Source organism: Macadamia integrifolia, unplaced genomic scaffold (assembly GCF_013358625.1).
Source record: "Macadamia integrifolia cultivar HAES 741 unplaced genomic scaffold, SCU_Mint_v3 scaffold836, whole genome shotgun sequence".
Lineage (NCBI taxonomy): Eukaryota > Viridiplantae > Streptophyta > Magnoliopsida > Proteales > Proteaceae > Macadamia > Macadamia integrifolia.
In genome coordinates, this window is record NW_024870553.1 from 242218 (window position 1) to 256697 (window position 14480).

Here is a 14480-nt window from a genome sequence, read left to right on the forward strand (position 1 = left end):
GGGCAATACAGGTTATGTGAGTAAGTTTCATGCAACAGTAAAAATGGTCAGTAGTATACATAGCAGCTCTGGGCAGCATCAATAGACTGTGCTATTGAAGTGTAAATAGTGATTGCCACATCAGGGGTACTATTGGAAAGTGAAAAAATATTTGGCACATTGATTCATCCCCCCTCTTAGTGTCAATCGGGACCCAACAGGTTGGGGCTTGGAGAGATTTTGAGTCCCTATTGACGAGGGTCCAAAATACTTTTTTTTTCTCATGTGTTTCTAGCCAAGCATCGATACCTATGAGTGAAGAGATTCTTTATTCATTGTGGGTGATGGAAAACACCATCATTTCAAGATTAATTCTTATAATTGGGTCGATTAGATCCACCCGTTTCAACACCTACAACTATTAAAAGTTATAAAAGACATTCTCTACACCAGACATAGAGGGTGGTGAAACAACACCCCTACCCTAGAGAAACCCAAAAACCCATTCCTTTTTAATGCCTTGTGCATTACCTCATTAACTCGCACTGCGCAACTAGGGGAGCACTTCTCCCCAAAGATCATAATAGTCATGTCATGTGTTTATTATCAAAAAAAAAAAAAAAAAAAAAAGGTGATGTGTTTAATGTCATGGTTCACATAACCCTAAGGATGGTAGCCGAGTTGGCAAGACATGTGGTTCTGAGTTTGACTCATCTTACCAACTTGAGGCCACCCACACCGGATGTGAGTTCAAAATCGAAACCGTTTACCAAAATCAAATCGAGCCGTTTACACTGAAATTGTAAAACCATTTAGTAAATGGCTCGATTCTGGTTTCAAGTTTAAGACCGATTAGCTAAACGGGTCAATTCGGTTTTAACCGTTTAACCCGTCGATTTCAAACCGAATTGACCCCGTGAAAAATCGAACCGTTTACACCATCAAAACCAACCCGTTTAATTTGTATAGTGATTTAATAGAATAAGGGGTTAATTGATGTGTTTTTAGTGCCTCATACTCTTTAATTTTATAGCACTAACGATAAGTTGTGTTCATTAGTAGCTTTGTTTGTATTTCACTTTCTCCATGTAATATTTTATTTTGCTTTATTTTGCTTCTTTTTTTTTTTTTTTTTTTTAACAAAAACGGGATGAGTTTAGTTTAGGGAAGAATTAAGGACCATATATGTTGTTCAACAGTCTATTCAATAATTTACTCATATTATGTAGTTATGTAGTTAAATCATTACTTGTTCAATGCCTCATTTAATTTGATACAAAATTGAAGCGTTTATCAACAAAAACAAAGTTCAGTAAACATGTGAATAAACTAGCAAACGATTGCTAATCCTTTAGAAACCGTATGGATTAAACCATGATCAAAACCGTTTAAAACTGTGAAATCGACACCATTTAAAAATCATGATACCAATAAACGGTTCTGATTTTAGAAAGTGCAACTGTTTAGTAAATGGTTCGGGTTTGATTTTATCAAAATAAATGTAAATCGAACCAAACCATACCATACCATATACACCGAAATCAAACCGATTAACACGTTTACTCACACGGGGTGTTTAGTGTTCTTCAAAACTTTTAGTGAAAATTGAATAATTGTCATTTAATCTTGGGATTACGTCATAGTTCACATATTTTTATAGTTTCAATTTTGGTGTGCTTCCAAGACTTCCAAGGGGGGAACGACAAAGTCACTAGGAAAGAGAAGGGCAAGGAGGGAGTGGGGAACCAATATCTTGGCGTGTGAACTAGAACAACAGAAGAAGCTCTAGTCGGCTTAAGTTCTCGTGGAACTTTCAAGGAAATTTGAGAACTCGTGGGGAGATGATAGCAAAATTCTACATAAAAGGTAATCGCTCATCAAAGATTATAGAGAGGTAATCCCCATCTCTAGACAATGGGATAGGCAGATAGGGACTAGAGAGTAACTGAAACGCTCTCGCATAATCGCCTTTTTCTCTGTGATTGTTTAATTTTCCTTGTTTCAATAATCATGTTTCATCCTCTTCTCAATTACTCAAATAGACCCAAGTCAAGTGAATAATTGCAAAGTAACTTCCAATAAGTATGGTAATTGTCAGATCAAATAATAGAAAAACACAGAGAATCCAGGTTTGTCCAAATCTTTTTGGGGAAAAGAAAAAAGACATAAGATATGATGGTACCGAGGCAAGGGTAGAGTGTACAAATAGAAAAGTTCACATATTTGTTTTCAATAAAAAAAAAAAATGATAGAAAAGCTCCCATATTTACTCATTTAGAGCCCAGCAAAGTCTCTTGTAATTATACCAAAACAAAAAAAAAGTCTCTTGTAATCAATAGACAACCATATTAGTTGATCAATTTCCATGGCAAATGCTTGCATTAAATTTTCAAAACAACAGTGAACGGTGCTAAGACTCGTCAAATATCATCCAATCAATATCGATTTCAAATCCTTACACTAAGGGTGAAACAGGACCAGGATGGATCCAATCAACATCAATTTCAAATCCATATAAGTAGATACTATAACAAAAAGACATGTTCAAAGCACGTCAGAATTTTAATTGGACTGAATAAATAAAATAAAGGACAAAGTTAATACGATGAACCTTCCTCTTACACCAAGCATAGTTTTGAGTGTTTTCCTTCCTCCCAACATTTGTTGGATTCTCTAACAACAACTGCCTAGTGCAATTGGTGAGTGATGGTGCTCAAAAAGTCCATACTCACTAGAAGGTCAAAAAAAAAAAGTCTCACAAAGAAGTTGGACATGTTCCAATATTCTTAGGAAACCAATGGAAATCGAAAACATATTTTTCTGTCAATTTACAAGTCAAGACTGATTCAAGATTGAAAAGGCTTGCCCAATACTTATTCCCCTTCGTGGAAACATTGAAATATCTCTTATTATCCACAAAATTCAGACATTGTGACTTTGACTTGTGGCAAACAAGTGTTCTCACTTCTTACCCCAAAAAACACAAAAACAAAAAACAAAAAACAAAGTGTTCTCACATTAAATGGGAAAAGGGATTTGCTTGTCCATCCAAATTACACAACGAATGCTCTTCTCAGCAAGTAGTAAATCAAAAGCTTTATTAATGTCCTCAAATTGCACCTCATGGGTGACGAACTCATCCAATTGAAGCTCCTATCACCAATAGAGAGAGTGAATTAATTTTTTCCTATTTTATAATTGGAAATCAAGTCAAAAGTGAAGGGAGATGGGAGGGGAGAGAATCAACTACTAATCAAGAAGATATGATACTGAAAACAACCAACCTTGTCCAAGTAAGATTTTACGAGAATTGGAATATCAGTTTTGGGTTTAATATCTCCAAACATAGAACCCATGATGGTTTTGCCAAAGTGAAGAACCTCATATGAACTGAAGGTTAATTGAGAGCCAGGCTTGTCGACACCCACCACAATTGTCTTTCCCCAACCCTGCACCATGACAAACAAGTGACATGCTTGTGAAGATAATATGCAGAAAAGAGAGAGAGAGAGAGAGAGACCTTCCGACAGCTCGCGAATGCTTGAGACACCACAGAGGCCAAACCAACACACTCGAAGCAGTAGTCAGCTCCCCCATCTGTCATCTCAGCAATCACCTGAGCAAGACAAAGCCACAGAAGAAAAGGATTAATCTCTATATAACCATGCGTGGTGGCAATAAGTTGTAACCATCTTAACAACAACAACAACAAATCAGCTAGGACAAATCATATTCATAATCGTATGCCAACTTAATGGGCTCAGTGACATGGAGATTCCAAGCAAAGACAAGCATGAGGATCCATACAAAAAGATTGGCAGGTTTACGTTAATTATGATAAGTGTTGGCTGTCAACCTAACGCACCACTACAAACTAGCCACAGGCTTATAACGACAAACTATAATAAGGTACTGGTTGTCTAACTGACGTACAAAAGAAAAAAAAAATCTATGAGACAAAACACATTAAAGGTTCATAGATGCAGCCAACAATACTTACACCAAACAAAACCCAAAATTTGAAAATTTTGAAACTACACACGTTTGAATCACGTTCTTGTCCTGGCTTTGTAGGCTGGTTTGCTGACGCGTGGGAATTGCTGTCCTTGTACAAGGATGTGATCTGGACTCAAACTACACCTTCATTCACATTCAGCAATGATGGAAAGGTATAAACCTTACCCTGCTTTCTTTCTCCCCCTTCCCCCACCCCACCCCACCCCACCCCACCCCACCCCACCCCACCCCGCTCTGCTCTAAATTTCAAACCAATGGTGAAGGGATCTTACCCTGCTCTGTTTCTCTCCCTTCCACACCCACCCCACCCCAAAAAAAAAAGCCTAAACAATGGTGGAAGGGTATAAGCCTTACTCTGCTCTTTGTTTCCCTCCCCCATCCCTCTTTTCTAAATATCTGAAAATGATGGAAGTGTATAAACCTTACCATGCTATCGCCCCCCCCCCAAACACCTTCTAAATGTCTAAAACTGATGGAGGGGTATAAACCTTACCATGCCATCGTTCCCCCCCTCCCAGAAAATAATCCATGCATTGATGTCGATAGGTATCAGATATGATAAAACTGGAAAACAGCTGCTAATGTATTACTTTAGCCACTGAACTTTATCTTGTGCTGTTAAAGTACAGAACCGAGAGAAGAAGAGAGCTTTCTTGGTCCTCTCTCTCTCTTTAAACTTTAATTGAGTATTTGTATCTAAGAGTATCTACATATAATCAATGTGGTTACCAATGTTTAATCAACTAATCGATTAAATAGAGATACTCTTAAATTCAAATACCCAATTAAAGAAAGGAAAAAAAAAAGGTACATACATGGTTTTTAAGTATCTCTGATACCGATACGATACCCTCCGATACGTATCTTAAATTTAGTCTGTCGATACGATACACACCGATACGATACATTGAAATTTTTAAATCATTTCGTATCGATATATATCCTACAATACATACCGATATGCATCAATACACCACTAATACACATCGATACGATACGACATGCCTCGATACGACTCTATAAAAAATATAAAATTGAGGTAAAATGTACGTTTCGGTATGAATTGGTATGTGTTGGTGAGTATCGGTATGTATCGATCGGTAGGTATCGGTATATATCAGCACGTATCGGTGAGTATCGATATATATATATATATCGGTATGTATCGGTGAGTATCGATACGTATCGGCGCTGTGGTCATATAATGGCCAATATGGGTAATTTTTCAGGAAAAAAAAAAAAAAAAAAAAAAAAAAAAAAAAAAACAATTAAAAAAAAAAAAAAAACCCAATAAGATTTTTTGACCGCTTTTTTGACCGAATCCTTAAATTAATCGTCCGAATTATTCCGAATAATTCTCCGTCCGAATAATTCCCGAATCCGAATTTGCTAACTATGGTCAGGTGTATTGCTTGAATGAATCCATGGTGGAATTTGGTTATTTGTAATTGGTTTCATCTTGCCATAGAGAACCATCCATTTGGTCCCATTTTATAGTGTATCTTTGGAAAAATACTATTTCGAGGCCTCATAGAGGAAGCTTTTTATTTGACACTGAGCCACATGGAGGGTTGCGCCCGTTGCGGTAAACCATCCATTGGGTCAATATTCAATAATACATTCTTTTGACAAGATAAAAGTGTCAAATTAAAAAAAAAAAAAAAAGTCAAATTTATGGGTCTTGGCCCTCCATCAATTAATATTATCCTTAAGCTTTCATATGTGAAACCAAAGCTATGGAAATTCATTTTTTTTATAAATAAAATAGGAAATGTTATTTTTACATTTCAGAAGTTTCTAAACATGATTTTCCATTTTTGAAACATGTAAGGGCTTCTTTTTACCTTTTTTTTTTTTGGGTAAAAAAGGGCTTCTTTTTTCAAATTTATCATTAGATGAGAATGTCCCGTGTCAATATTTAATATCATATCATAGCAAATATAATATCCGTCATGTTCATGGTTTTAAGTATCTCCGATACCGATACGATACCCTCCGATACGTATCTTAAATTTAGTCGGTCGATACGATACACACCGATACGATACATTGAATTTTTAAATCATTTCGTATCGTTATATATCCTACAATATATACCGATATGCATCAATACACCACTAATACACATCGATACGATACGACATGCCTCGATACGACTCTATAAAAATATAAAATTGAGGTAAAATGTACGTTTCGATATGTATTGGTACGTATCGATGAGTATCAGTATGTATCGATCGGTACGTATCGGTATATATCAGCACGTATCGGTGAGTATCGATATATATATATCGGTACGTATCAATGAGTATCGATACGTATCGGCGCTACGGTCATATAATGACCAATATGGGTAATTTTTCAGAAAAAAAAAACGATTTTTTGAAAGGTTTTTGTTCCAAAGTTGCTATCAGCCATATTTCTCTCTAACTAAAGTGGAAATCAAGGTTGGGAATAAGGATTTTACATTTATGGGACAACTATAGACCTTGAATTCTTAGTACGATACCCTCAATTTAGTGTTTATGCATAATACATGTTATCAATAGCTTTTTTTAACAAATTCTTTATGCAAAAGTGTTTAAAAAAATGTTTCCTATCCATTTATGTATGTATCTTTAGTGTATCTTAGTGTATCTCCGATACGATACGATACCCTCCGATACGTATCTTAATTTTGGCCGACCGATACGGCGATCGATACCAATACTTTAATCATTGGGCCGTACATAGAACTAAAATCCAGGTAATTCTAATCATTCCCTTTTATCTTTTAAATGCATGAGTTGAGGAAAAAGACCTCGTGGATAGGCTTGTTCCCACAGTCTGATGGGTTAACGAAATCTGTGACACCAAATTTCTTTCCTGCACACAACAATCACCAGTAACTCATTAACTCAAGGTCTCTCTCAGGGCAGCTACCATACTTTCTTGAACCCAATAGGAAAGGAAAGGTGAAATGGACGGTTGGGTCAGCATTTACCAATCTCAAACTTGTTTGGATTCAAATCCACACCAATAATTTTAGTAGCTCCACGGAGTCTTGCTCCCTCTGCAACCTGCAACATCAGATTTATAATCTTTACGTATCACTCAACCTCTCTCTTTTTTGCTTGCATTTGTTACTGTAAGTCAGATCACGAGCTTGTTCATCTTACCGCAAGACCAATAGCTCCTAAGCCAAATATGGCCACGCTGGACCCTGCTTCCACATTCGCAGTTTTCCAGGCTGCCCCAACCCCTGCAATGAAACATGTTACAAAACTCTCAACCTGAATTCTGATGGCCTAAAGTAAAGAAGAAATTTTCGATCCGACACCATAGTGGTGTAAGAGCATTTTTTGGTTTGAGTTTTGTTACCAGTTGAAATCCCACAACCAATCAGGCATGCTCTGTTGGGAGGGATGGAAGGATCGATCTTGGTTAGATTGGCAACGTCCACCACAGTGTACTCGCTAAAACTGGAGACATGTATAAAATGGTATATCACCTCTCCTTTGGAGTCAGTAAAGCAGGTTGTTCCATCTCTGGGCATCGATGGGGAGATCTTGAAAGGAAATTTGGAGCATTTGTTGCTCTTCTTTGAGTTGCAGTCCCTGCAATCCTGGCACTCCGTTACCAGTGTCGGAATCACAGTGTCTCCTTCCTTCAATTCCTTTACATTTTCCCCAACACTCTCCACGACCCTTTCACAACCACATATGATCATTAGGGGGTGTATATATATAGAGAGAGGTAAAAACAACAGTAACAATCAATAAAGAGACAAAGGGGAGCCTCTCAACAGTAAATAGTGTGCTGTAAATTCTTAGTCAAGACTATGATGCAGAGTACAGAATTTCTTAGAAACAGCATTTGTTATTGAACCCCCCATCCCCCACACCAAACCTACAATGGAGCTAAGGTAAATAGAAGTGAAAAAACTCTTCAGAAAGTTTCTTCAACCCCACTTCTCACCCTCATCGTTTTCTCCAAATGAGCATATTAAAGCGTGATAGATTAGCTAAGAACATTAAGGGTATGCATTCCCATTTTGAAAATGTGTATTCCCATTCTCATAATGTAATATGCTTTCTTAACTGAGACTCAGAGCATTGTTTGGTTAAAATGCATCTTGATTTTAGAATGCTCGTATCTCTTGAAGATTCCTAATCTTGTACATGAAATCATTTTTGGGTATTTCATCGAACTGCTTACGGGCATTCTAAAGCATTTTTGGACAAGCTATAAAACATATCTGATCCTGATAAAACATAATATTGCTCAACTTAAAAATAGAAAAATTAGTGGGCATAGTTCCTCTCCCTGTGATCGACCATATATATAATACCCACTAAAAAAATATCATGATAAACTCCCAACACTAATCATTCAATCACACAAGATTTTAACTCTGTGTGTGTATGTATATGAGAATTTGCTGCTATGCTAATTCATTCATTGATTTGTCTCAAGGCTCTGCAAGCTGAAACGCTTTCCATTCTCCAAACCTTCCTCTTTTCTCCTTCGTTGCTGTCAATCAAAGCTTCAAAAGTCTAAAAACACCTATGTACTTGTTCTCTCTCCTTCTGCTTCCTTAATCGTTTCAATGCCCTTCTCCAAGCTCATTTTTTGTAGTTCGAAAGGTAAGCCCATGTAAGAGATCTCATCTCTTGTGCTTTGGATTTGCTGCAATTGTCAGGAATGGTTCTGGGCCTCTGGCTCTTGTATGGTTGGTTCTTCTCATCAACCCCTCTGTGCTTGTGGACTCTTCGAATGATGATGAAGGTTTTGCTCTTTTGTTCCTTAAAGGGTTGGTTAGTGGAGATCCAGAGAGGTACTTTAATAACTGGAACTCCTCTGATGAGGACCCATGTTCATGAAATGGGATTACATGCAGAGAATGTTGATTGTTAAGTTGTGATTGACGTTTAAGAATTGAGACTATAATTCCCAAATTCTCTACACCATACAACTAGATAAAACTCAAATGATGAAGCAAATTTCAAAAATATAAAATCAAAAGCGCCTTTATTGGGTTTTTCTTGAACCATAGCTAAAGTTTTTTTTGGGATGAAAAATTATACCCGACAGCCTCGTCTCCCAATATTCTTGGAAAAATTGCAGGTGGATCCTATCATGAAACAAGAAAATTTAACAAATAGACTATGAAAAAGCTAATCAAGGAAAGACTAATCCATGAAAATATAAAGTAGTTTAGCCTTACTTTCATCTTCCAGAATGTTACATCGCTGAAACACAGTGATGTGCAAATAATCTTAATCCGTACTTCCCAAGCTTTTGGTGGAGCTACCTCCACCTCTTCTATTTGTAAAGGCTCCCCCGGTCTCCTACATATTGCAGCTGCAATTGTGGATTACTATTCAGTTAAATACAAGGTCAAGAATCAAGATGCTAAATTTTGGGAAATGAATGGATAGAAACCATCAAATTACCTCTGCATTGAATAGGTTTCCTCCCTCCTTTAGGCTGCTCTCTCTCTCTCTCTCTCTCTCTCTCTCTCTCTCTCTCTCTCTCTCTCTGCACAGAGATTGTTGATAGAGATAAGCCACCTTAGGCTATCATCTCCTCATGTGAACAGTTAAAGATTCAGTTATAGTCCACGTGGTCAGTTAGAGTCACTTAGAGTCTATTATTCTAATGTCATTCCTTTATAAGAAATGTATAAATATGTATTCTGCAATCTGTAAGAAATGAGAAGATATTTTGTTTCGTCATGGTATCAGTAGCCTTTCTGCTCTAACGAGCTTCCTTTCCTTCTTTCATTTCTTGATTTTCTTCCTTTTCTTCTTTCGTTTCTTGATCTGTTTCTTTTTTTTTTTTTTCATTTCTTGAGTTCTTTGCTGAAGTTTTCATGGCGTCGCCGTCGGTCACTGATACGTCCTCTGAAACTACTCCGTCATCGGCTCTAATTGCTCCGAATGTTTCTCCACAATTGTCGCTAAAGCTCACATCTACCAACTATATGTTGTGGCGAGCTCAATTCATTCCTCTTCTGAGAGGATACAATCTTCTCGGCTATGTTAATGGTTCATTTCCGAGACCATCGCCGACAAATCCAAACGCCATTATTTGGGATAGACAAGATCAACTCATACTGAGTTGGATCATCTCGTCATTATCGGAAGTAGCAATCTCTCATGTTGTCAGTTCAACTACAGCTTGTGCAGCTTGGATGACGCTCGCTAATGTCTTTGCGCCTTCATCGCGCACACGCGTTCTTGATCTGAAAGATCGTCTTTCTCGTGTTCAGAAGAATACTGACTCAGTCACAGACTATCTTTTATCAATTCATTCCATTGCAGATACTCTTGCTGCAATTGATCAACCGATTGCCGGTGAAGATCTTGTCCTTGCGACTCTTCGCGGTCTCGGAGCTGATTATCCAGACTTTGCAACTTTTGTTCGTCTTCGTCATGAGCCAATATCCTTTGTTGAGTTTAGCGGATTACTCATAAGTCATGAGAGTTTTCTGCGCTCCATTTCATCGGATGGTTCGCTGCACATATCCGCTGCACATATCAACTGCAAATGTTGCCTCTGCAAGTTCTATGAATCAACGAGGTTACCGATCTGCTGGAACTCGATCTCGATCTAGATTCTGTGGTTGTGGCTTTCATAATAGAGGGGGTCAATCTCGATCCAATGTCTATCAGTTCCAACAACAATAGTTTCAAGGCCCCATGCCTCATCAATCCTACAGATCCAACAGTTCTCCTCAATATTCTGGTTCGCCTCGTCCATATTAGGCTTATGGATCATCATATCATGGCAACAACAACTCCACAATGGCTGAATGCTCGCCCTCACCTTTTTTCATGAACCAGACACAAGATTGTTGCCAAATCTGCAACACCAATGGACACACTGCCTCTACCTGTCCGCAGCGCTTCAATCATGCCTTTCTCGGTACCCCTACCCCTTATGCATATTCATTTAGATCACCATGTTCTTCCTTTTCTTCTTGGTTGCTTGACTCCATATCTAACAACCATCTTACCGCAGATCTTAGCAACCTTGCAATTGGCCAACCATATTCTGGTCCTGAACAAATTATTGTAGGGAATGGACAAGGTTTGCCAATTACACATACTGGTTTTTCTCAATTTAATTCTTCTTCCAATACCTTTTATGCTTCCAACATTCTTTGTGTTCCCTCTGTGCATCGTAATCTTTTATCCGTGCATCATTTTGCATTGGAAAATAACATCTACTTTGAATTTCATGCTCATTATTTTCTCATAAAGGATCAACAGGGGAGGACCTTATACAGAGGCCTGAGTGAAAATGGGTTGTATCCTCTGCTGATGTCTCTCTCATCTTCCACATCCTTGGTTGCATTAACAAGCACTCATGCTCCAGCCACTCACTGGCATCACCGGTTAGGACATCCATCATCCAGAGTAGTGGCTATAGTTCTTCGTCAATCTGGTTTTTCTGTTTCAAATAAATCAAATAAATCCAATGTTCTTTGTGATGATTGTCAGCGCTCAAAGAGCCATCGGCTCCCATTTCAGCCTTCTTTTTCTGTTAGCACTATTCCATTAGAGTTTATATATTGTGACTTGTGGGGTGCTGCCCCTGAAGTTTCTCATGACAAATTTCGCTATTATGTGTTGTTTGTTGATGATTTTAGTAGATACACATGGCTTTACCCAATTGCTCTCAAATCTGATGTTCTCTCTATTTTCATGACATTTAAAACTCATGTTGAAAATTATTTTGGTTGTAAAATCAAGTCTTTACAATCTGATGGGGGTGGTGAATTTCAAAAGTTAGATCCTTTGCTTCGCATACATGGTGTTTCCCATAGACTTTCATGTCCTCATACTCAAGCGCAGAATGGCGCTGTTGAGAGAAAACACCGACATGTTGTAGAAACTGGCCTTGCATTACTGTTTCATGCCCATTTACCAACCAAGTTTTGGACATATGCATTCCTTACTGCAGTATATCTTATTAATAGAATGCCAACATCAGCCCTTGGTCACATTAGTCCTCTTGAACGTCTATTTCAGACTTCACCTGATTATGCTTTTCTTCGTTCATTCGGTTGCTTATGTTACCCTTGGCTCCGACCATATTCTCGTCACAAACTGGAACCCTACTCCCACCCTTGCATTTTTCTCAGTTATTCTCTTACACATAAGGGTTATAAGTGTTTCGACTCCACTAGCAACAAGTTGTATACCTCTCGTCATGTAACCTTTGATGAACACACATTTCCATTTTCTACTCTCACCATGCCACCTCATTCTTTTTATTTTTTTGATGCGTCTCCCTGGTTTCATAATGCTCCACTAGTAATCCTACCATGTCACCCAATCCTTTCATTTCTGCCTTTGGGCCTTCACTTTCTACATCAGTCCCTGAATCTTCTCCTATTGAGCCGACACATTCTCTATCTGATCCTTCCCATTCTCGGCCGACAACCTCACCTGCAGGCCTGCCCATTTCATCTCATGGCTTATCTTTACCTCTGAATTCCACTTCCTTAGACAATGGGTTGCTTCCCTCACATCCTTCCTCTAATGGGCTCTCCTTAATTCAGCCCATTTGTCATCCATGTCCACCTACAAATGATTTACCAGATCCATCATTAGCACCACATGCTACACCAACCGACCGGTCTTCTTTACCCGCTTCCTCTGTTTTGAATCGTATACAGTCTCTGATGATGCACCTGATTCCCTCACTTTCGTTCATCCAATAGTGACACGTTCTAAGACGGGTAGTCTTCATCCACAAGTACGCCTCAACCTAATTGCTTCCAAGCATCCAATTGCTGATGATGACAAACCGACTTGCTACTCTCAAGAAATGCATTCGGCTCCCTGGCGCTTGGTTATGCAGGAAGAATTTAATGCCTTGTTACATAATGGAACTTGGTCTTTGGTGCCCTTCTCCTCTTCGATGAATGTGGTTGGATGTAAATGGGTTTTCCGACTTAAACGAAAATTTGATGGCACAATAGAGCGTCACAAAGGCACGCCTTGTTGCGAAAGGATATCATCAGCGGTCCGGTTTGGATTTCCAAGAGACATTTAGTCCTGTCATCAAACCTGCCACAGTTCGAGTCGTCCTATCTCTTGCTGTCTCCAATCAGTGGCCACTACGGCAACTGGATGTTCAAAATGCATTTTTACATGGAACTCTCCAAGAAACCATTTACATGATACATCCACCAGGTTTCATTGACCCATCTAAAGTGGACTATGTGTGCCACTTACACAAGTCCCTCTATGGACTTAAGCAAGCACCACGAGCCTGGTACACTCGTCTCAGTACTTTTCTTGTTTCTCATGGCTTCCGCTCTTCTCAAACTGATACATCTTTATTTGTCTACAGGAAAAATGGGGTGGTTCTATATTTTCTTGTATATGTTGATGACCTTATAGTTACTGACAACTCAACAACAACCATTTCAACCCTTATATCGGCTATGTCATTGGAATTTGCTATTAAGGATTTAGGATCCTTGAACTACTTTCTTGGTATTGAGGTCGTGCGTTCATCTTCTGGCCTCTTTCTCAATCAATGGAAGTATGCTTTGGACTTGCTTCGTAGTACTGGTATGGATGGTGCGAAGCCTATAACAACTCCAATGTCTACTTGTACCTCTCTTACTTCCACTAGTGGCTCTGCCCTGTCTAATAGTAGGGACTATCGTCGTGTTGTCGGCTCCCTTCAATACTTAACATTAACTCGGCCGGACTTAAGCTTTGCTGTCAACAGAGTGGCTCAATATATGCATCGCCCAACCGATGTCTGTAGGTACCACGGACCTCCTCTTTTTCTTCGGGATTGCCGATACGACGCGTAGCGCGTGTGAACACGCTAGGGTTCGACCTTAATGAGATGAGATGGTATCCCCTGGTCATCAAATGTCAAAGGGGGATACACCTTATGGGTAAAAAGGAGTCGCCACCTAGAAAGGGTCTAAGACCCATAAATGTCTCCCCCAAACAAGGGAGAGAGACTAATGACTCTGATGGATAAGGTTGGTTTGCACCAAGATTCTGGACAAGTGTCAAGTGACAGACTGGGAAGGTGTTAGGCACCCAATCTGCCCGACCCTAAGGCCGGTCTCTTTTTGTTTGACCAAAGTTTGTTTGTACCCTACTAACTAGTCCTAAATCTAGGTCACTGAAAACCCTAAACTAGGTATCTAAGCATGACATGTGAAAACCCTAAACCAAATGTCTAAATTATGCTAGCTAGGTTATGATGCAAATGATGAAATGGTTACGCTAATTAAATAAGCTTAAATGATTTAATTAATGTATTATGAGTCTTAGATTAAGCTAATTAAATAAGCCTAAACCTAGGATTAGTTTAGCAATTTGTGAAACCCTAAATTAAACTAATTCGATTAATTGAACCTAACCTAGATGGGTGATCAATGAATTTATGAAATCCTAAATTGAATTAATTAAAATGATTAATCCTAATCCCTAGTAATTTATGAAATAAATTATTGCAAT

The 14480-nt window shown here is 38.6% G+C and overlaps 1 protein-coding gene across 1 annotated transcript; it reads right to left on the reverse strand.

Annotated features, from left to right (window-relative positions):
* Window positions 1-2824: 2824 nt before the first annotated feature.
* Window positions 2825-9762, reverse strand: LOC122070139 (alcohol dehydrogenase-like 7). Its single transcript, XM_042634245.1, has 11 exons — window positions 9741-9762; window positions 9432-9548; window positions 9203-9339; window positions 9063-9109; window positions 7357-7682; window positions 7155-7237; window positions 6980-7055; window positions 6797-6861; window positions 3500-3595; window positions 3264-3428; window positions 2825-3132 (listed from the first exon to the last, which is right to left on the reverse strand). The coding sequence occupies exons 1-11, from the start codon at window positions 9760-9762 to the stop codon at window positions 2998-3000; spliced, it is 1269 nt and encodes a 422-aa protein (XP_042490179.1). The 3' UTR covers window positions 2825-2997.
* Window positions 9763-14480: the final 4718 nt, after the last annotated feature.

Excerpts from the sequence above, each read along its gene's own strand:
- LOC122070139 (XM_042634245.1), bottom strand. The coding sequence starts at position 9,762 with ATGAAAGAAGGAAAGGAAGCTC. Across the intron at positions 6,862-6,979 it reads TCCAAACAAGTTTGAGATTG|GAAAGAAATTTGGTGTCACA; the intron begins GTAAATGCTGAC and ends TGTTGTGTGCAG. Across the intron at positions 3,133-3,263 it reads TAAAATCTTACTTGGACAAG|GAGCTTCAATTGGATGAGTT; the intron begins GTTGGTTGTTTT and ends TATTGGTGATAG.